We start from the raw sequence: 23498 nt of genomic DNA on the forward strand, positions 1-23498 counted from the left end.
CATCCCCTCATGGAATCATTTTACCATCTGTGTGAATAGTCAAGACTTAATGTCTTCAACATGGATTCCCACCCCCCGCTTTACAGACCATCAGAGGCCAGAGATGCCCCAGTGCCAAAGATGGCACCCAGAATGCCTCAGGCAAGTCCAAGGCAAACATGTCCAGAAGCTGATCTTGTGCAAATGTCAGGATCCTGGCTGCATAAAAAGCAATCAAATGTAATCCAAACTCTGATGTCAATTTTTAGATGGAGAAAATATTTATAATGATCTTTTTTTTTTCTTTTTTCACATAGTTTATTTATTTGGAGAGAGAGAGAGAGAGAGAGAAGAGAGAGATGATCAGTTCTTACTGCCATGGCAAATAAACTCCAGATGCATGAGCCACTCTGTGAATTTGGATTTTTGTGGACACTGGGGAACGGAATCTCGGTTTATAGGTTTTGCAAGGAAGCACCTTAACCACTAAGCAATCTCTCCAGTCCTATATCGAAGATTTGTTAAGTATTTTCTTAGGTTGTTTTAGAGTTCTTCAGGATGTATTTTGAGTTTACTTTCTATCATATGTGGGTCGATATAACTGACTTAGAAGAGATTAAGTTCTCTTTGCACAGCTTTTGTAGATAAGAGTCTAGAAGGCTGAAGCATAACAAAGGTCTATGTCCTAAAAATAGTCATGGTGGCATTACAGAGGAAGCAGAGTGAAGAGGAACATGAATGACAGTGGGACCTGGAGGATACCTGATGAGAGGGAAGTATATTTGAAACAGAGAGTCTGAGGGGGTAAAAGCATGGTAGTGGGATCATCCATGCTGTCTTCGAAAACAATGAATTGTCATGTGCACCTGTCCCTGAAGCTCCGGTGTGACCGCTATAAAGCACTTCCTCCCTGAGAAAATCAGAGCTCATTTCCCATTATAACCAAAGTTTCCCCCTTCCAGTGGCAGAACCCATGAATGCCACTCTGATAGCTGAATAGTTGACTCGTGACAGTTGTTTTCACTTTGTATCCAAACAATTTTATTCTCCCCCACCATGTTTGCAAGACAAATACTTTATCAACTAAGCCATCTCACTAGCCTCTGCATGTCTTTTTTTTTTCCTGAAATATATGAATATTGAAATGGGGGCTATCACTTTTACTCTTGGTGTGTTTCAGACGACTAAAGGTTTTATTGTTTTAATGACTGTGACAGTAGGAGCAAGACTGTGTACATACTATTATCTTTTCTTGCTCAATAAATAGCTTTGGAAGCATATCTGATTTCTGTAACTGTGTACTTAATAGTCACCTCTACCTTGACTAGACTTGTTAAGTGACAGAGAACTTGCTTATCTGTTCAGTCTGCCTCCAGCTGAGTGAGATTGTTCTTGATCTTCTAAATGTCTATGTGTGGTGATATCCCAGAAGCCCTTTCCACTGCGAAGCTCTCTGACATCCTAACAATGCCTTTCAGCTCATTTCTTCAGATTTACAAGAGGAGTCAGCTTTCTTCCTCTCCTAAGCCTGATGGAGTACATCTCCCTTTGGGCGGTCAATAGGCAGGTATTGACTTGAGGCATATCACATTGTCTGGCTGTCAGATACTGCCATCATCACAGAGCGATCATGCTTTGCTAGTGTTGCTTGCTGGAGGTAAAAAGACCTCTGACTGGATGGCACTTAAATGCTTGACAGGAAAGTTTGGAAATGTTAGAAAATTCTGACAATGAAAACCTATTTCAAAGAATCACTTGTATCTTTTATCATGGCATACCTTGTATCTTAATATTATATATTTTTCCACTACTATTTAAATTTTTAAGCCTAAATGCCAGCAGCAGACTCTTTTTACTTCATGTAGAAAGGAGGGCAAGGATGAGGGAATAGGAAGAAGACAGAAGGAGGAGGAGATGAAGGGGTAGAGTTAGAGAGTAGAAAGAGTAAGGAAGGAAAAAGAGGAGGTGAGGCAGGAAAGGAAACAAATAGGAAGAAGGTAGGACAGGAGGATGAGAAGAGAGGAAAGCAGAGAGGGGAGGGAAGGGAGGAGGAGTGGATGGATTCCCATCCTGCTTCCTTTTATGACACACCACCTTTTGTGTTATCATTAGTTTTACTCATGTTTTCTCCCCTACCAACTCTATGAACTCTGTATTGCCACCTTAGTCTTCCTCATACCCGTTATTAATTGAAACTCCAGTTAAGTTCAATTACTGCATTAAGTGACAGCGAGTAAGTGACATAATCACAAACTTTGGCTGTATTTCTGATCCCTAGAAGCAGCAAAATATAACAAAATTTAGAGATGATGATTAACTAATGTTAATTTATTGTTGATGTTTCTTTCCTTTGTAAAAACCATTTATTTTTACTTTGAACATTGAACAAGACCTTTGAACACGTATTTCTAATGTATTTCAATCCACAAAAGACTCATTGACAAGGCAATGCAAATCTCTACTTTCTTTCATAACATGTTTTCTCTCATATGCCGCTCCTTACCTTTCAATTTTGTATTGTAAATAAGGAAATGTGAAAGTAGGTGTAGGCTGTGAGTGTAGAGAGGAGACCTCAAATGGAGAAAACGAGGTATTACCTCAGGAAGGGCGGGGGGGGGGGGCAAGAGACGCATGTGTCATGAAAATGAAGAGTAAGCTAGTGGAAGGATAGGCCACAAGGAGGCGTATAGGAGAGAAGGGAGGAGAAAACAAACAAACAAACAAATAAAAATAATAAAATTTGTTCGAATTATATCATACTGAAAACCCAATTTTTGTATGCTAATAAAATTTTAGAATAATGATTAAAAATAAAATAGAAAACAAATAATCTGAAAGATATGTAAACATTGAACATAATATACAAAGATGCATTCCCATATTGGATCCAGACACATAGATAGGACTTATTAGTAGATAAATGTAAGTTTGGGCCAGTCTCAATTGCTTAGCTGTACTATTGTACACACTCTTTTATAAATCTACTACATGCATTAAAGGCAAGGCATAGGAAATAGTTAATAGTGTTCCAGGATGGACATTTTCATCTTAAATCCTATTTATTACACATAGAGTTATTTGCATGAAAGTTGTATATTTTTCATGTCAGAACTCTAGTGCTGCACCTTCCTTTGCTACCTCATCATCTGGCTGCAGAAATAGTTTTCCTCTGTAGCCTAGCTAACCGAGATGAGGTATGAGATGGTGCTGATGTGAGTGGGGGACCTGAGGCACATGCAACTGAGAGCTCTTCTCTATCCCAACTGAGTTCAGGTCAATCACTGACATTTTGTGACCTGTGGTTCTTCGTGAATATACTGATTAATGTGGTTACTGAGAAAGGTTATTGTGAGTGAGGGGGCTACAGTGATGCTCAATAGTAAAGCACTTTCCATACAAGTATGAGGATCACCAGCACTCATGTAAATGCCAAGCTCAATGATGAGTGCCTGTAGTCCCAGGGCTGGAGAGGTATAGTCAGAGAGATCCATAGGGCAGGCTGGTGAGATAGTGTAGCCAAACTGGTGAGCTCTAGGTTCACTGAGAGCCTGAGTCCCAAAAATAACATGGAGAGTGACTGGGGAAGACACCTGATGTCAACCTCCATCCTCTGCATGTACATATGTTTATATGCATCTTTATATGCACATGAACACATACACATATGAATACACATACATGTACACAACCCACACACATACACACTCATCAGTAGGAAGACTATTTTGATTTTCTCTTGCTATATGAGCCAGAATGAAAGGAATGACACACTGTGCAGTACCACTTTCACACCAAACATTTTCCAATTCTCATCTAAACGATTTTCTAATGTTCTAGTCCCCAATAAGATCTTCATTAATCATACAGCCCTTCTATTGTCTATGGTTTAGAAAATGGTGAGGGTTCAACTCACTGTTATCCCCAGTAAACTTGAAAAGTAACACAGGCCAGGATAGAGGATGTGTTTTGTTAGAGTCGTGGATACTCAAGGTTTCTTCACCTTCCCTTTGAAATATTTAGTTGAGGTGAACCCATAGGCTGTTCATCAGCAGCAGGGCTACTCAAAATGTCAAAAGCAATGAATGTCTGTGTCCCAGATCAATATCGTTTATCAGTTCTAGTTTAACCCATGTCTTAACTTTATTGACTACCTTGTCAATGAAGTCAAGAAAATCCTAGTATGTTCATTCTCAGTCACGGAGAAATATCTTGACTGAAGTTCATAGATAAAATTCAGAAAATAATTTTCCATACATTGAAGCTGAATTACACAATATCACCATGACCTGAGACAAGTTTTTCTACCAATTTGAAACTCACTGGTGCCATAGTCAGGGTCAAAATAATAGAATCCACCTTCATGCTATTGAGATAAATTCATGAGTCAGTGGGCATGAGATCGCCCTGACAAGTATGATCACAACCTTCCTTCTTTTGTATTTATATTATTTTGTCCACACTGCAACCTTGGGGAGGGACAAGACAAGCCCTCTTTCTAATATACAAAGAAAATGAAGGAAATTCAAAGCAGTTTAGAAGGGAGACTCCAAGGACATTCAGTGACAGGATTCAAGAAGAACAAAAGTCTCAGCATCAGAATTCCTTCCAAGGCCCTCAAGTTATATCACACACTCTAGGGAAGAAATAAAATCCCAGTGTTGATTTTTAAATTAAATGTTCCTTGTTTGCTTCCGAAAAGCCACTTTGATTTTGTCCTTGTCTTGTTTGGAATACTTCCATGGATTTCCACTATCTTAATGAACATGAGCCTTGCTATTTCAGCTCAGGGAGGCCCCTCAGGATGTGACCACCTGTGCGTGCACAATATCCAGTTCTGATTTGCTTGTTGTTATTTGGCCATGCTGAGCTCCTTTTTCACTTTCTGTTCCTTGACTTTATTTCTGTCTGGATGATTCCTGCTACTAGTCTTCTGTAGGCAGTGCTCCAGTCACCACATGCACAAACGGTTATCAGAACTGAACTTGTCTTTCTCTTGTTCCTGGAGGTCAGGCACTATGGCTTTTCTGGTACATATCACCAACTTCTCATGCCAGGGTTAGAAAGTGTGCAGAATAAATACTGAATAGAGTTGTGATATTCTGCATATCAGCTCTTCCTCCTATGTCCTTTTCAGTGATGGGAGGTAAAGATAACATCATATGATCTCTCACAGCATTTGTTAGGCTTTCTCTTTAGATCATGTACAGAAAATTTCTAGTCTTTTCTTTTTTTAATTTGGGTAAGTCTAACAGGAATTTGTTTTTAATATGAGAAGGAATTGGTGTTCCAGGGCCTGTAGCCACCATAATCTAATTCCAGATGATTATTGCACCTTGAGTGCATGTGCGACCTTGTGCTTGCCCCACCTTGGTGCTTCTGGCTTATGTGGGATCTGGAGAGTCAAACATGGATTTTTAGGCTTCGCAGGCAAGCACCTTAACTTCTAAGCCAACTCTCTAGCTCCAAATTCCTACTTATTTTTGGACGAAACAACTGAAGCTCCAACTTTTTTACTCTCTATTTTTGTATTCGAGTATGTAGCATATTTGCATGCATGTGGTTGCACATGTGGGAAGATGTGTTGTAGATGCCAGAGTATGTCCTTAAAAACACTGACTACCCTTTGTGAGACAAGGTCTTTCATTGGCCTGAAACTAAGCAAATAATTAAAATAGCTGACCAGGAAGCCCCAAGGATCCATCTGTCTCCATCTCCTTAGCACTGGGATTACAGGCCCATGAAACCACATCTACATTTGACATGGGTACTGTATATCACACTCAGATCCTCGTGGTTGAAGGGCAAGAACTTTGTCTACCAACTTACGTCCCCAACCCCTCCAGCTTTGTATTCAAAGCCCGTTTCTTAAAGATCTCTACATCAAGTCCCCATGAACCCTCAGAGGGTCTTGCAAGTCATCCCTCACTTGGTATAGCTGTAGCTCACAGTTTTAGGATACTAACATAAATAGGACATTTGAATAAGTTAATATATGTAGAAGACATAAAATGGAAATGAAACCATCTGCTGTCATAGCAGGACACGTAACTGAGTTTATTAGTCTGTCAACAGAGGCGGAGTTGTCAGAGTCAGTTTGCAGTAGCACAGATTTCCTGCCGGCAGCTAATGGGATGATGGAGACCCTGGCAATCATCCCCGTGCTCCTGCCTCCCTGATGCCACTGCCATTATGGCTAGAATAGGAAGTGAGTTTTTGCATGTGCTAATGACTGATTTTATTACTGCCTGCTGTCTAAATGGCTGTGTAACATATGCAGGCGAGGGACGCCCCAAGCTCCTGAGCCACCGAGGAAGGACCCATGATCCCTGGCTTCCACTTCACAGGAATCTTCTGTTCAATGACATTACTAGGTGATGCTCTAAAGAATAAGGAAACAAACCTGCTCTGTTAAGGTATTTGTAAAAATGTGGTATGAACCACGAGTTGTGTTTGAAAACTAACCTGCCTTGTCTTCAGTTTTAGATTTTAGTCACAGCCTAACTGAATGACCAGAAGGTATTAACCTTTAAGCCTTGACTTCCCTGTCTCCAATACAGGGATAGCAACAGCCACACCTTGTTTAGTAACTACATAGTAGATCACTTAGGACACTGGAGATTGCCTCTATATTGTTCACTTACTTCATTAGCCACAAGACTTTACACTTTATGGACTTCCACAAATAACTTTTAGGTTAATAAGAAATGATTTTTTTGTATGGAAGGGACCTCCATCTCCTTGTGACTTTCTCAGTGTTCTGGACATGGGTTGGCTCACACCTCTTGTTATTTCTATTTTGCTGGTTGCTAGAGGATTTGTTTCACTTAGAGAGTGAAATCTACCCTATGGCTTTCTCTAGTTATGTATAGTTGCATCATCAATGAACCTAATATGGAAAACATATTGTTGAAGCTTTCCTTATAGTTATAAGGAGCACCTCAAAGAGCAGGACTCACCATTATTTTTGTCATGCTATTATACCTATGTCTCAGGGAGGAAGAATCATGTATGTAGGGTAAACTGTTCCTGAACTGTCTGGATTCCAAAAGTACCTAGGGATTATTAATCAGAATGAGAAATTTATGTTATTGATATTAATTAGTATATAGTCTGCTTATCATAATCACATGATGAAAATGCAAGTGGTCTCTAAAATAGAGAATATAGTTGGTTCTACACTTTATTCTGTCTTCTGTTACATTAAGATTTCATTGTCATTTTTTTCCCCTCAGTACCAGGTCCTATAAAGACCTAATTTTCTTATTTTCTGGCTGCTCAATCATGCAACACACATTTATATCACACATGTACAAATAAGTATCTATGCTATACTGAACATTAGACCAAGTATGGCTGGTGATATGCAAGCAGTTGAAGAGCTGATTTCTAAAGTCAAAGACTTTAGCAGTAGAAAGGGAAAGGAGTGCTATACTAAATACAGGAAGTAATACATGTACATAATAAGAGTACATGGTCATATCCAAGCTGAACATGATCCATGGTCAAAGATACACAGAGAAAGAGCTGAGCATGGAAGAGCATGCAGGATGATTTCTGAAGTGTGTTCTGAATAGGCAGAGAGCATAAGGTGGAGGGGGGATTTAAGCATCTAGAGATCAATTAACTTGGATGGAGTTGCAAGGAGCTGACTTGAACAGCCTGGAGGTTCTTATTAGATATCAAACAGATTTCGAGAAAATAGACATCAGGAAAATATGTTAAGGGGTATATTACTATAGCTTCGATTACACCATTTTGGGAACTGGTTAGGCAAGTTTGAATTACAAAGGGCTTGTGGCCAGAAGGGCATGCTAGACTTCCAGAGTGTAAATTGAAACTATTTTCCACAGGAACAAAGTTTTCCTTTAAAAAAAAAAAAAAAAGAATGTAACTCTGTTCTAAACCCTTTTCTCATGGTAGATCAGCCCACCCAGCATAATTTCACTTTATTAAAGTCAGCAGACTACGGAGTTTAATTTCACTGGGTATTATCTAGTCCAGCTGGCACAAAAACCTCACCATCACAATCACTCACCTTGGGAAATATCCTCTGATTTGCTTATATTTAGGTATACTTCTACCAAGTATGCCATATTTCAGCTTAGCATTATAAGAACTCTTGTTTATAACTCACTGAGCTCCATCCAGCGCTGTGGTCACAGTGTAATCTTGCTTTTGACTAAGATATTGATGCTGTGCTTTCTCATGTAATAAACAAAACTCCACAGATCTTGTCTTCTGTCCATGCTTTAAAATTTATCTAGTGAGGACAATTTTCCTCTGAATTCGGATATACTCTTGGGAGCAAATTAAGGTTTCTCTTTTTACTACTAAATGATACACAGTCTTATGATTCTATTATGTCCCAAAACATAAACTCAGTGTGAGAATTTAATGGGATCAACACTAGTTTGGACCTTGTGTTTCCCTCAAAGGTTGGCATTTTAAAGATTTGCTCCCAGAGGTAGCATTACTGGATCTAGTGGGAAGAAGAAATGTATCATCATTGTTTTCTTTCTTCCAGCCCTGAGCCCCCCCACCCCACCCAAAGCACATCACCATTCTCTGCCTATTACAGAGTTCTCCTTGGTTGCACCATACGTGACGGTGCAGCGAGTCAAGGAGAGAGTCTATGCCATCGTTTCTGGATTATACATCTTCCCATACTTTATTTGTATGTATATTAACAAATAAAATTTGGTTTCATCTCTTTCAGAGCTAGGAACAAATCTGGAGTTGCATATGTGCTAGGCATGGGCACAACAATTGAGTTCTTTTCCCAGCTTTCTTCCTCTTTGTTCTAAATAGCTTTTCAAAAGACTATTTAAAATTAATTTGTTTTATTTTGGGATTAAGCTTGTATTTTTCAGTTTAGCTTTGAACTCTTGGACTGAGTCATTCCTCCATCCTGTGTCCCTAATAGCTGGGTACACAGGCACATGCCACAGTACTTGTAGTTGTTGATTGTGAGTTCTGTGCACATGGGAGTATATGCCAGGAGACAGCCTTGGTTACCCTTCCTCTTAAGCACTGTCCACTTCCCTTGAGTCAAAATTTCTTGCTGGCATGGAGCTCGTCAAGTAAACTTGACTGGTTGAGCCACAGAGATCCACCTGTCTCTACCTCCCAAGCTCTGGGATTGTAGGTGAGCTCCACAAGTCCCAGATTTAAAGGCAAACGCATTAACAATTGAACCATCTCCCTAGACTACACTTTGTTTTAAAATATAAATTTTGGGGCTGGAGAGATGGCTTGGCGGTTAAGCGCTTGCTTGTGAAGCCTAAGGACCCCGGTTCGAGGCTCGGTTCCCCAGGTCCCACGGTAGCCAGATGCACAAGGGGGCGCACGCGTCTGGAGTTCGTTTGCAGAGGCTGGAAGCCCTGGCGCACCCATTCTCTCTCTCTCTCCCTCTATCTGTCTCTCTCTGTGTCTGTCGCTCTCAAATAAATAAATAATAAAAAAAAATTTAAAAATATATATATAAATTTTGAATAGATAATGTGTTTAGAAGCATTGCCTATCAAAGCATATGAAGAGACAATGAGGACTGGTATTTCTATCCCTGTCTTCTCTCTACTTACTTCAGCCAGTAGCTCCAGACTTGCATCTGAGGCTTGAGTTTTCTCACAGTCATATAAACAAATAAAATCCCACATTATACATACAGTTTGGTACTTTGGGTTTTATCACTTAGCAACCTGTCTTATAATATATATTTTTCCATACCAACAAATTGTTTAACCAACCATTTATCCATTGCTTGAAATTCAATTGTAATTGATAGTATACTTCCCTTTATGAAGTCCTAAGTGATGAGACTTTCAAATATTGTTTTTGAGGGTTGGGGGTGTAAACTCACACAAATGACACTACGGTCAATAAACTGGAATATCGGTCATTTCACACACTTGCAAGTATATCTGTAAGTTAAGTTCTGTAAAGAGCAATGGTGGGGTCTAACTTAAGTGTAATTTTTCTATATACTGGCAAATTGATGTCCACAGGAATGGGGCCAATTTCACTCCCACTAACAAAGCAGGGATGCCAGTTTTCCCACAGAATCACAAAGAGTATTGTCACAAGTTTGGATTTTGGCAAATTTGATAATTATTTCCTGAGAAAATAGAAATTCTTTAAAGGGATGTGATGATTAGCAAGTGATATGTCATCTCAGTGCATGCATTCTGGCCTTAGTGATGTCCAATAGTGACACTTGGTCATGATGCTAGAAGAGATGCTCTCTCTCTCTCTGTCCTCTTCCTTTCTCTCTCTCTCTCTCTCTATCTCTCTTTCTGTCTGTATCTCTATCTCCTGTGTCTGTACATAGGCTCTATACATATAGATTTATATATATATATGTACACATAGATGTAGTCATAATTCTATGTATATATCCATGAATTGCTAAATCTTGAGAGTGCATTCTGATGAATTAATTCTTAGACCATTTTCAATACTTTTATTCATTTATTTGAGATAGATAGACAGAAGGTGATACAGGGGCAGACAAAGAGTGAATATGTTCTTTCTCCCAGCCCTGCAAACAAACTCCAGATGAATGTGTCCCTTTATGCATCTGGTTTTATGTGATTACTGGGAAATTGAACCCAGGTCGTTAGGCTTTGCAAGCAGGCTCTTTTAACCACAGAGCCATCTCCTCAGCTCTTATCAGGCCTTATTGTTGTTGAGTGGATGTCATACAGGGATCATCAGGTTAGAAGATATAACCTATTATAGTCCTGGACAGTACAATATAGACAAATGTGCCAAGATTAGAAACTTATGCAGCATGTTACTGTCCTACTATAGGTATGACACAAGAGTAAGTATTTACATATCAGAATATATAAAAGTGATATAAAATGTAGTAGGGCATGGGAATTGTCTCAGCTGCATTGCAATTATATATACCTACCATCATGTATGCAGTGCATTGTTAACTGAAATGCCTTCAAGTGTACAAATGTTTGAGGTTTTGTTTGTAAGTGTAGTAAATAATACTGAAGAGTCCAGATCAAGGTGACCATCCAGAGGTCAGGCATCTTTATTAAATAAGTGAGGAGAGTCACAACCTCACAGGATATGGGTGTTTGTTAAATTAAAGGAGGACATTGGGATCAGATCACTGTAATCCATGGGAATGCCTGACACCTTGAAGAGTCTAAGGAGAATAATATGGGATGTTGATGTGATGATATGGGAAACCACTACAAGCCGGCAGGTGCCCAGGATAATTGGGCAGCCTGTAGTGAAGTGCATGCCTGAGGAGGGAATGGGCAGTCAGAGTGCCAGTCATTTGCAGTTTGGGGAAAGAATGTCCCCTTTAAACTTTCCCATTCTTAAAATTCCTATGAATAACACAGTCTTCTTACTTTTCATTAGCTAAGATCTTCTCCAGTTCTTATTTGTAAACTGAAACCATGTTAAGGTGGGAATAATAGTGAAGAAAAGGAAAAACTGAAAGTTGAAATAATATCTTTGTAATATATTTATTCTTACACTCCATGCTTTAAAAAAAAAGTCCAATTCTCTCTCTAATTAGAAGATGAAGAATAAAAGTGAATGCACAGATTCTCTCATGAGATTCCTCCACTAAGAAATCAAAGCTCTTTAATTTTCAATTTATAGCATGACAACATAAAACAATCTCATTAAGGACTGTGTTGAATATTGGCAAAGGTTAGACAGAGTTCAAGCGACAGTGACTGTGAAGGAATGCTTAAGAAGTTGAGCAGGAAAGCTTTAGATATAAGCTTTCAGGAAGCTGAAAGTGAAAAGAAAGAGAGAAAATTCAGAGTCTGTGAAGCCCAGAGAATAATAGATGCCTAGGGGAGCCAAGCCCCAAAATTCACCTTAACAGTAAGGATAGTGAAAAGTCCTATATGATGTTCCATATCGTTGAGAAAGGGGAGAAAGTGGGCATGTGCCTCAAAGGAAGAGAGACTGCATTCCATCCATGGTACCTGAGATGGCCTTTCCCAGATGGGGGAGCCATATTACAAGAGAAATGGTATCCCAGGGAACATATTCTGCAGTCTGAGAAAAGCTCTTTTAATGGACAGACAAGTGGGATTTGAAGATTTTAAATTACTCATAAACACAATTGGTGAAATTTCTTTGTGCTTTAAATCTGTAGCCTGCATGGCTCACTGAGCACATTTACTGATTTGCTTGACCTGTTCCTATCATGATGTACAAGCACTCTGCTTTATTGAGGTTTTGCTTCCCCTAAGATGGCAGAAGGGACTTGACTCAGAGTCACTGAGTTCCAATGAGCTGACAGAGAAGCCAGGTTAGTGACAACCAAGCCCAGCCAGGAGCCAGAACTGGCCTGGGTGATCATGGGTCTATATGTCTCTGAGCCTGAAGTTCAGTTGCTTTTAATGTGTTTAAAATGTATAAAATGGAGAAAAAATTAGCTCCCTGTTGACTGGTATATAGACTTACATAAGTCTTAGCCCTGCACTGAGCATCCTTCTCTTTCACTGTAAAATTCAAGCTCGATGCAACTGTAGGAGATTAGTGATCCTGTATGTAATGTGCCTAAGAGTGGACCTAGTATAAACTGGTACTAATGGCAGCTGTTTTATCAAGCGTAAGGAGAGTGTTGAGAGATAATTGTTGTATCAATCCACCTTCACTCTGTGCAGTATATATAGTGATCTTCCCCCTTGCTGATCCCTAGCACTAGATGGGTTTCATCTTTCACTTCGATGACTCCCTGTTGAATAGTGGCTTACTTACATGGAATCTTTGTGTATTTTGAGATTCATATTTATGTGGTGACAGAAATATTTAAGGCTTTAATGTTTCTGTTTTTCTTTATGCTAAAAGAAAGGAGTATTCCTCCTTCATTTTTCCTTTGATATCTGACTTGTTCAATATTAGATGTCCACACACAGAGTCTTCAATGAACTATAGAATTCATTTTCAAATTGGAATGTGTCAGGTAAACATGTTAGCTGCTATGCTATGGAAACTGAGCTGAATGGTAATGTCCATAAAAGTGTCCCTGAATGAAGCTCAAACCTCTTTTAAAGTCTTTACTTATTATCTTAAGAAAGAAGGAATCACTATACTTCTCTGGTTGACTAAGAACTCCTAAGTGCAAATAATACTCCAGTGTCTCATAAATGGTTGGAACTATAGGTACACCCGTTCAGGGCTCCTTTGTTAAGACTACAAGTGCCTCTTATTGGCTCTGGCTTTCATTTTTCATAGAGAGAAGTGTTGTAATGATCTCTGTCATATTCCAGATATCAAGGAGGAATCATAATGTACAAAACATCTTTTTAAAGTTCACTGCATGGACAGAATCAAATAACCAGAAAAAAAAGATGAAGGATTGAGCACCTTTATGCACACATACTGTACACATCATGTAGTAAAATCTCAGTGAAGGGCAACCCAGAAGTGGCTGAAGAATTCTGCCCTGTATAGTATCTTCACCAAAGGAAATTATAGTTTAGAGTAGAAAAAAAGACTAGATCGTTTCCATACCCTCCCAGAAGTAAGAAACAGCCAGGGAGTAATTATAAGGGAAGGAACTAATAAGTTACAGCTTTGGGGTTTCTCAGGAGCAACATCTGAACTGATAGGAATTACTTCAGAAATTATGTTCTGCCTTCCTGGTAAGTATGATGGGAGACGATGTTGCATTTTCAAAAGTACATTCTGATCATAGAAAATATAGGTGGGGGCCAGGTTTTTTTTGAATGTTTTTCTTAATTGCTATCTGCTAAAACACAGAATCAAAGAAGCAAATGTTAGGATGACATATTCTTGTTCCCTACAGTGACCTGTTTGTCTCTCAGAAGGCTACAGCTTTGTACACCATCTGTGTTGTTTGAATTCAGAGTTCAGCCTCCAGAGGTCATTTATATAAATAACATCAGGTTGCACAATGATTAGCTAAGCACAGGACCCTTGACTGGATAAGTTGGGAAACATTCCTGACAGACACAGTTACTTATGGAAAAATAAATGCAAACAGAAATTTATGAGAGTGCATTATAAGAATATCTGAAAAAGAGAAGCAGATTCTCCAACGGAGAGTAAGTTAGCACCAGGACAAATGAGATAGCCCTTACTTTTTTTTTATAGAGAGTTTAATAGGTGTAGGCCTTCTTGTACCCCATGATTGCTGGTAGCTTGATATTGGAGAGTGGTCTTATGTTTGTATATGGTTTTGACTTGTTTCCCAGCTCCTGCTGTGGGTCTCGTACCACTGAGGGGATCAGTTAGCTGAATCAAGAGCAGTTGGTTCCCCACCATGGCTGTGTGCCACTATTGCACTTGTGTGGGCATCACACCAGGTTCTTTGCTGCTAAGTAGGTTGGACAATGAGTTGCTTGGACAGATATTGGTCATTTCTCTCAGTCACCCATGTAGAACCTTCTGGCACTAGACACGCTGACTGTCTGGGAACTTACTCTCTCCTGGCTTCCAGCCATGCCGTTCCATTTTACATGTCAGCTGCATATGGTGTCTTCAGAAATAATGTCTTACCATTAACCTCCTAGGTTTCTCTGATCAAAAGCTCATTGTGGGTGATAGCCCCATGCTGGTACTGGGAGTTACAGATCAGTGCCCACTAAGAAAATGAGGAAAAAAGGTAAGTTATATATAGAAGTTATAGAGGAGAGAGAAAGTGAGAGAGAAGGAGGAAAGATGTAGAGGATTTAGGTTAGACTTGATCCTACCCTCTCCAGTGTCTTGTGCTTCAGGTGTTGCCTGTAAGGGCCTGGTGAAGGTTCAGCTATTTGGTCTGCCTTTTAGGAAGTAGAATTTTATGGTACCATTGCCATTTGGGTCTAGATTAGTATTTCCCACCGCTTTGATGCCCTCCCCTCACTCCCCATCCCTCCTAGTGTCTAGTCCATGAGATTCTTGCTGGCTGTGTAAGGTATCTTGGGTAGATTCAGGTTAGGTGCTGTAGATGAGTGAGACTATGTGGTGATTTCTTTTTTCTGTGATTGGGTAAGTTCACTGAGAATGATCTGTTCCAGGTTCAACCATTTTTCCTCAAAGTTCTTTGTGTCTTTTTTTCTTACTGCTGTATAGAATTCCATTGTGTAGATATACCACATCTTAGTTATCCATTCTTCTAGTGATGGACATCTGGTTTGATTCTGCTTGTTCAAAATTTTGTCATTTTCCCTCAGCCGTTTTGAAACACTTTCTAGCCCTGTATGGACTAAGCATCTTGGAACTGGCTTCCTTCCAGATCCAACCATGTCTCTTAATGTTCTGTCTTGGCACCATGTAGTGTCTTCAGCAATAGGGTCTTACCTTTTACCTCAGGTGGGTATTCAAGTGCTTTGATAGAAGTCTGTCTTGTTTTGGAGACTTTGTAGGTCTCTCTGATCAATGTGCATTGTAACTGAACTGATTTATGGAACTTGGAGTTACAAAGCAGAGCCAAATTTTTATAGTTAAACTCCATCCTAACTTCTCCAGGGACTTTCTTACAAGATGATTCCCTCATTCTTCTATTGAAGATTATATCTTTTAGTTTGCTATCAAGGAGGAAGGTTTTATGGTACCACTTTATTTTGGACTTAGTTTGGTGTATATCTTTCCCTCTGTCCTCCATTCTCCTCCCCGAATCACCTTCAATCCTTATTACCTAAGCCTTAAGTTGCCTTACAAGTATGGCTGTACCTCAGGTTGTTTCAGGTTAGGAACCAGAGATGGTGTAGGGCATGGAACATTTGTCTTTTTGTGTTTGTGTGAGTTAACTTACGATGATCTGTTCCAAGTTTGTCCATTTCCCCACAAATTTCATTCTATTATTTTTTTCTTTACTGAGTGGAATTTCATTGTGTACATGTATCACTACCACAAAAATGAGTAATGCAGATGTGCTACATACACAGGTTATCCTTTTGCACTCACTAGAACTCTCATGTGGCTGGCATGCTGCCATGAATCAGATATTACAGTCAAATGTTAGTGAGCATCAGAACTCTGATAGAGTATATCCCAGAATCTCAAAGCACCACCTGGAACTTCTGTGCCACAACATCATACCTTTTGATGTTACTCAAGTGCATTTATTTCACCTGCTATAAGTGTATAGTTCAGTGGTTTTCAGTATGATCACACAGCTATGCACTATAGCCTTTTTATGTTTAATTTAGAACATTTCAATGGCCACCAAAGAAACCCAAACATACCTTAGCAGTCATCTCTTATTTTTCATTCCTACCCCTCTCATCTCCAGCTCCTGGCAGCCACTACTTGATTTTCTGTCCTTGTTAACTGGCTCAGATTCATTTTGCATGAATGGATTCTGATACATATGGTCTTTTGAACATGATAGGTTCAAGGTTTCACCATGCTGTACTATGCCACATTAGTTCATTCATTCCCTTGCTTTAAAAACATCTTCCTTAACATAGGTGTTTCCATTTGTGTAACATTGTTTATTTTTATTTTACTTACAAATAATATGTCATTAATTGAAATAGTTTCTAATAGATTATAAACTATAAACAAAAAGCAATGGAAAACCTCATGAGCCCCTCAGCTACTATTTTAAATTATAAGATTTTGCTTATCAATAATAATATTTACCTGAGTGCAGTATGTTTATACACTCTCAATTATGTGGTTCAACAGAGTTTAACCCCAAGTACAGAGTCATCAAATCACCATGCCAAGCAAGGATGCTTTTTACTAACTACATCTTTTCTTGTCTCACATTCTTACTCCTTAATACCCACAAAACTAGCACCCTTCTCATGAACCTCGTTAAAAAATTAGGGGGGAGGATGTTGTGATACATTCATAACCACATGGTGAACACAAACAATTCCACTAAGGAGGACTCTCAGTGGAATGGGGCCACGGAAGAGGGCATATAAGAGGATAACATGAGGAGAATGGGACCAAAAAATTATTTGTTCATATAATAAAGTCTATAATTAATTTATAAAAGAAAGGAAAATAAATAAATAATCTCTAAACTCCTCACCATCACCCTCAAAAAAAAAAAAAAAAAAGAAAAGAAAAGAAAAAAAAAAGAAAACCCTAACTCACAGTAAATGGACAGCATGCCTGGGGAGAATGCCAAGATTGTCGTCTGAGGTTTACAGGTTTTAGGGCACATGCCCAGTAAGGGAATAACCGGGTCTGTTGGTAACTCTATAGTCAGCTTTTTTAGGAGTCTCCATATTGCTTTCCAAAGTGGTTGTACCATCTTAAATTCCCACCCACAGTGGATGAGGGTTTCTATTTCTCCACATCCTCACCAGCATTTGTTTTCATTTGATTTTTTTGATATTTGCTATCCTTATTGGGGTAAGGTGAAACCTCATAGTTGTTTTAGTTTGCATCTCCCTGATGATTAGGGATGATGAACATTTTTTAATCGTGTTTTTGCCATTTGTATTTCTTCCTCTGTGAACTGCCTACCCAGATCTTTGCTCCATTTTGTGAGTGGGTTGTTTGACATTTTATTGTTAGATTTTTGGGTTCTTTGTAGATGCTAGAGATTAGGCATCTGTCAGTTGGATAATCAGCAAATATTTTCCCTTATTCTGTGGTTAATCTTTTGGCTTTGCTTATTGTGTGCTTTTCTGTAAAGAAACTCTTCAGATTCATGTGATTCCATTGGTTGAGTGACTGTTTAAGATGTGAGCTGCTGGGGTTTTGTTGAGGAAGTCTTTTTCCATTCCTATATCATGGAAAATTCCTCCTATATTTTTGTCCAGTACTAGCTGAGTTTCTTAACAAAGAGGGCCCAGCGGGAGGGGGTAGGACATGGATAAGCCTAACAATGGTACCAACTTGACTGTATTCACTGAGTACAAAACTAATTAACAAAAAAAAAAATAAGTAAGTTATAAAAAAAGATTGTTGTCTGATTTACACACACGTGTGAAAACACATGAACACATATACACATGAATGCATATACATACACATTCACATTTTTGATAAAATTATGGGATTTCAAATTATAACACAGTAGCATCCAAACATGGAACAACTCTTACTGTGTGTCCTTAATAAGCAGTAACATTATATTGTACTAGGGAATTTTGCATATGTGGAGGTAGATGTCACATGGATCTATAATGGAAGACAGATTAAGACATTTATCAGTCTTCCCTTTAACCACTGTAACACTGTACTATTGTTTCCATGTACTAAAATTTGAAAAGCACTTTGAGTAATTTCCAACAAAGAATTCAGTTGAAGAAGAAATGTCTCGAAGAAAATATATTGTGTATATCAGATATAAGTACTAGAAACAAAATATATGTAATTTACTATGTAAATAAAATTACATATACATGTATATATAGGTACATATGTATGTATACATATATACATTATATATAATACATATACATATATACATCATATGTAATTTACAAGATGCTGCAGTCAGGTTTGCATGCTGGCAGAAGTCACCTGACCAAGAGCAGCTTGTGGAAAACAAGGGGGTTATTTTGGATTACAGTCTTGATCTCCATGATGGCAGGGGAAAATGATGACATGAGCAGAGGATGGACATCAACCCCTGGCCAACATCAGGAGGACAACCACAACAGACGAGTGTGCCACACCCACAAGCCTTCCCCCAACAATACACTGCCTCCCAGAGGCTTTAATTTCCAATTGCCATCAGCTGGGGAGACTAGCATTCAGCACACCTAAGTTGATAGGGGCACCTAAATCAAACCACCACCCAACGGGAGAAAGAAAGGGAGAATGAGAATGAAAATAAATGAGAAGGGGTGCTCTAGGGCCTCGACACTACCAAAGAACTCCAGATGCTGTTCCATTTTGTGCATCTGGATTTACATGAGAACTAGAAACTCAAACCCCAGCCTTAATGCCTTGAAATCAAATGCATTTACCCACTGAGCAATGTCTCCAGGCCCACTAACCTCTTTCCAATATTGAAAATTCTACAGAACCAGCTTCTTTCAGGGCCAGTTACCCACAGCCTGGGATGTCAAATGACCTGCTTTTTCTAATGTAATCCCAGGACACATATTTTAATAGTTTCAGCAATCCCATTAGTTTTGAATTTTGTTTGTTTGTTTGTTTGTTTAATGACACAAAGGCAAGGCAAAGTCATGTGAACCCATTGCACTGGGGGGTTGAAAACTTAATTAAATAAATGACTGCTGAATGTGAAAAACTTCACAATCATTTACTTAGTGCTGGAATTAATCTGATCTTATTTATGTCTGCAGGCTGGGTGTAGTTCTATAACTAACTTGCAAGCCTGTGGTAAATACTACATGGCTCAGGAAGGGGGCAAGAAACGGAATGGTATTGAAACATTTTTTAAGGGTTTAAGCATATATACTAAGTTTCTTGTCTGTTTCTGGAGTTTTACAATAAGAATATAAATTGTGGAGCAGAAAAACCAGAGCTCTGACCTTGGTACTTGAAAAGGTGAGGTCCAAATAAAACTATTTTTGCTGTCTGAATACCATCATTATCTTTAATGAGAGTGGACAATACAAGGGCATTTCAAATTGTACTTTAGGCAATAAATTAGCTGTCAGAAGCATATCTAGAATATTTTCTTCCAATATGAACAAACTGACCCAACTTCTCTGTCCAGTGACATTATACATCTGCTTTTATTAATGTAAAAATCTATTCTAGAGAGCCATACTTATCTACCATTTTCCTAGTCATTGCATAGCACACAGTTTTCAGGTCCAACTAAAACTAAACCTTTAAGTACTACACTGGGCTTACCAGACTTTGTGGTGTGTGTGTGTGTGTACATGCACATACACACGCATGTATGTACAAAGGTGTGTTTGATATGGCATATTTGTGTGGGTGCACACATGCATTGATGTATGTGTATATGTATATGTGGGGGCCAGAGGAGAGTGTTATGTGGCTTTCTTCAGGCACTGTCTACCCTTTTTGAAACAGGGCCCATCCTTTATTGGCCTGAGTCTCACCATGAAGTCTAGAGGGGCTGGTCAGTGATCTGCTGCTATCCAGCTGCTTCTGCCTCCCCATTCCTGACATCATAAATGCACAAGACCATGCCTGGCATTCCGTGTGGGTGCCAAGATCAAACTCCAGTCTTTAAGCTTGTACAGTGAGCACTATACTAGCTGAGCTGATTCTCCAACCCTGAATTTAATGAAGGGAAATTCTGCCAGCACCAATGCTGCTTTTTCTTTTCTGTTCTACTTCTCTTGCCAGCAGAATGTGTGACGATTCTCCACTAGAGAGAACCTTTAGTGCTCATTGAGAACTTGTAGGATACACTTGAACTCACTGGCTATACAACTAATAAAAACATTTTTTTGGATTAATTCTAGTAGGTAGTGCAGAGAGCAAAGAAACTTCCATACAATCTTGGTTTTGCCAAAATCAGCTTTTAACAATGATGGGGCCTTTTGGCATATATTCATTGATTATGTATATTTCACTATCTTAGCTTTCATTTATTTATTTGAGAGAAAGAGAGAGAGAGAGGCAGAGAGAAAAGAGATACAGAGAGAGAAAGAGAGACAGAGAGAGATTGGGCACGTCAAGGCCTAAAACCACTGCAAACGGACTCTAGATGCATTTGCCACTTTTGCACCTAGCAATATAGATTCTGGGAAATCAAACCTGGGTACTTTGGCTTTGTAGAAAAGTTCCTTAACTGCTAAACCATCTCTTCAGTCTGATCATGTGTCTTGGAATTTCTGGTCCAATGGGTAGGCCAAAGAAGGGAATCAAGTATTATCATATTTCCAAGTGATTGAGAGAGTGAGGAAGTCTACCTAAGTCTGACTGAAGAGGTAATAAGACTTCCCATGGAGGAAGGAACCCACGAGCGGGTGGGCTTCTCCATGGCTCCCTTCTGAGAAGACTGCTCTCTCATATCTCAGAGAGTGTGGCAGGACCTCTCCAGATATATTTCCTTTAACAATCTAATTTTGACAATGGCATCTATCACTTCTCTCATAGTGTGTCTTTTAAAGCAAATCATTAAGCCTGGCTCACTTAGGGGAAAAGATGAGTTTTTGAACAGGAAATGAAAATCACAAGTGTCTATCACAGGAAAAAACTCTGAGGGGCAGCGAGCATTGGTGAGGCTCCCCCAAGCCACCATAGGTGGTAAGTTACAGCAGCATTCTTTAAACTACCGATTAGTTCCTAGAGTACTTGTTCTGAACAATGTTGCAACCACCCACCCAGGGAATTCACTCTACTTCATAGAGTCTAACTCTATGAACTGTCATAGAGGAACAACAACTGCACATGACTGTCGTATGGAGTGTGTGTTCTTGTGGGAGGGGCCCATATTGCCTGAATGTCATTTACCTTTCTTGGGACAACAAAAATCCTTTTTATGTGGATGTCACCATGAGAAAGTTGGAAGTGTTTAGAGAGGGTCCACACATATGCATTCACTTTCATATGTGTGACACACACCCAAGTGAGTGTTTTTATCGGGGGGGGGGAGTAAACAAACATATCTGCCGTGTGCTGTGTTCAATATGTAGGGCACACTGTCATGCTACTGTTCATCCCCTGCTTCAGAAATTATGTAGAAATGCTAGAAAAAAAACATGAGTGCTGACATCTCCTTGAATTCACTCTAGGTTATAGAGTCCAACTTTAAGGAGTATTCTAGTAAAAAATGAGTTGAGATGCCTTCACCCTTGACTATGAATAACTGCAGTTTTGTGTTCAACTGATGGGACATTAGTCACAAGGGGCTGGAGTCAGCTCAGGTGAAAAGCTTTTGCTGCATTTTGACGAATGCCAAGAGTCACTGAGGTATTTTTAAGTGTGGCAGGTGACAGAAGCGCATGTTCACCTGCTGATTTCAACTTTAGGATGATATCTGAAGTGTCAGACATTTTATTTCATTATGCATAAGATGAAACATGTCTCCTTTACACTCTTCCAAGTTCATTCATGTGGGTTTAATAAAATTAATGTATTTCTCAAGCCCACAGATCAGTCAAAGCTCCCAATTACAGGGGACCTGTGTCTGCTCTTATCTAAGCATAAAAAGAAGTGTGTCTGTGAGCTCAAGGACACAGGGTGATGCCTACAGCCATGACCCTGTCTTTTCTGGTATCCACATTAGTTGACATGTATCAGTAAATTGGTCAATGCTTGTTATTTGAAGATGGACTGAACTTCAATGTGCATCCATTATATGTCAGCTACTCTGCTGATCACTGGACATCTATATGTAAGACATTATCTTTGCATTTTATATATAAAAAGGCATTACTCTAAATTTCAATTTTGACTCACTAGTAAAAGAATTATTGAACCCCAGATATGAACTCTGCTAGATGTTGGATACAATATTGTTTGGCATTCAGTGACTGCTCTTCGAGATTCTGTAACACATAGTGGGAGACTATTACACTGGCAGCTCATGTTCGGTATACTGTGGGGAGCACAGAGGCAGGGCATAAATGGACAATTATGAGAGACATAAAAATTAAGGGTAGGGGATCTGAAAATACCTCACTGGGTAATGTACTTTGTAAGCATGTGGACATGAATTTGATTCCTAGCACACAGGGGAAAATGCTGAGCATAGCAGGACATGTGCATAACCCCAGTGCTACAAACATAAGCCGCAGGATCCCCTAACCACAGACTAGCCAGCCTATCTTAATCGCTGAGCTCCAAGCTGATGAAACCTTGCCTCAAAACTAAGAGGACACTGTTCTTGACTATAACACCATAACTTATCAGCTGGCCTCCCCACATGCATACACATATATGGGCCTACACACAAACACAATTATGTACATGCATGCATATGCATATCATCCTTGCACACATATGCAAAAAAGTGAGAGACTTTACCATAGACGTTCCTTTGAGATGAGTTTAGAAGAAAGAATGAATTGAGATAAACAAGGGTGCAAACCTGTGAAGAAATGTGACACAGGGTTTCACAGACTCCTGGGGATAAAATTAAAGCAATAGAAGTGGAAAAAAAAAAAAAAACCTTAAAGACAAGATATAAACAGAGATTTTAAGTTGGGCCTTTTCACAGAAACATGCATAGCCCAGCAAAGTTTCCCCTGCATTGTCTTTGTGTCTTTTCAGCCATCTACGAGCAGTCCTGTGAGGTGTACAGGCACCAGGGTCACACAGCTGGGTTCTTCTATATTGACTCTGATGGCAGCGGGCCACTAGGACCTCTTCAAGTGTATTGCAACATCACCGGTAAGAGCCCAGACTCCCACCCGTAATTAACCTGGCTTCTCAATATGCAGCAAAGAGGAGTCAGTAGAAATGAACACTTATGTGAACACAATTTAAAGGACCAGCTTCTGAAAGATAGTATCTTTGTAAAGGCTGGGAATTATCTATGGTATTTTTAGCAGAGATAGAGAAGGAAATGGTCTTGATACCATTTCACTGAACCAAAAAATTAATTACCAAGTATTTTTGTAGGGCTTGCCAAAGACATTTTTCTCTGTTACAACACAACAGCAGAATGAAAAGAAAATAAATAAGAAGCAAAGCATAGCAGCTAGTGGGAAGGCCTGATT

General features: G+C 39.3%; 1 protein-coding gene across 2 annotated transcripts in view; it reads left to right on the plus strand.

The window, feature by feature from the left end:
• Cntnap5 (contactin associated protein family member 5) overlaps nucleotides 1-23498 on the plus strand; it is a 768721-nt gene that overhangs the window by 487249 nt on the left and 257974 nt on the right. For both annotated transcript variants that reach the window (XM_045150560.1, XM_045150562.1), the window contains exon 12: nucleotides 23050-23169. In XM_045150560.1, coding sequence (XP_045006495.1) covers nucleotides 23050-23169 — 120 coding nt within the window. The remainder of the gene's footprint in view (nucleotides 1-23049; nucleotides 23170-23498) is intronic.

The sequence above is a fragment of the Jaculus jaculus genome, chromosome 5 (genome assembly GCF_020740685.1).
Source record: "Jaculus jaculus isolate mJacJac1 chromosome 5, mJacJac1.mat.Y.cur, whole genome shotgun sequence".
Taxonomy (NCBI): Eukaryota; Metazoa; Chordata; class Mammalia; order Rodentia; family Dipodidae; genus Jaculus; species Jaculus jaculus.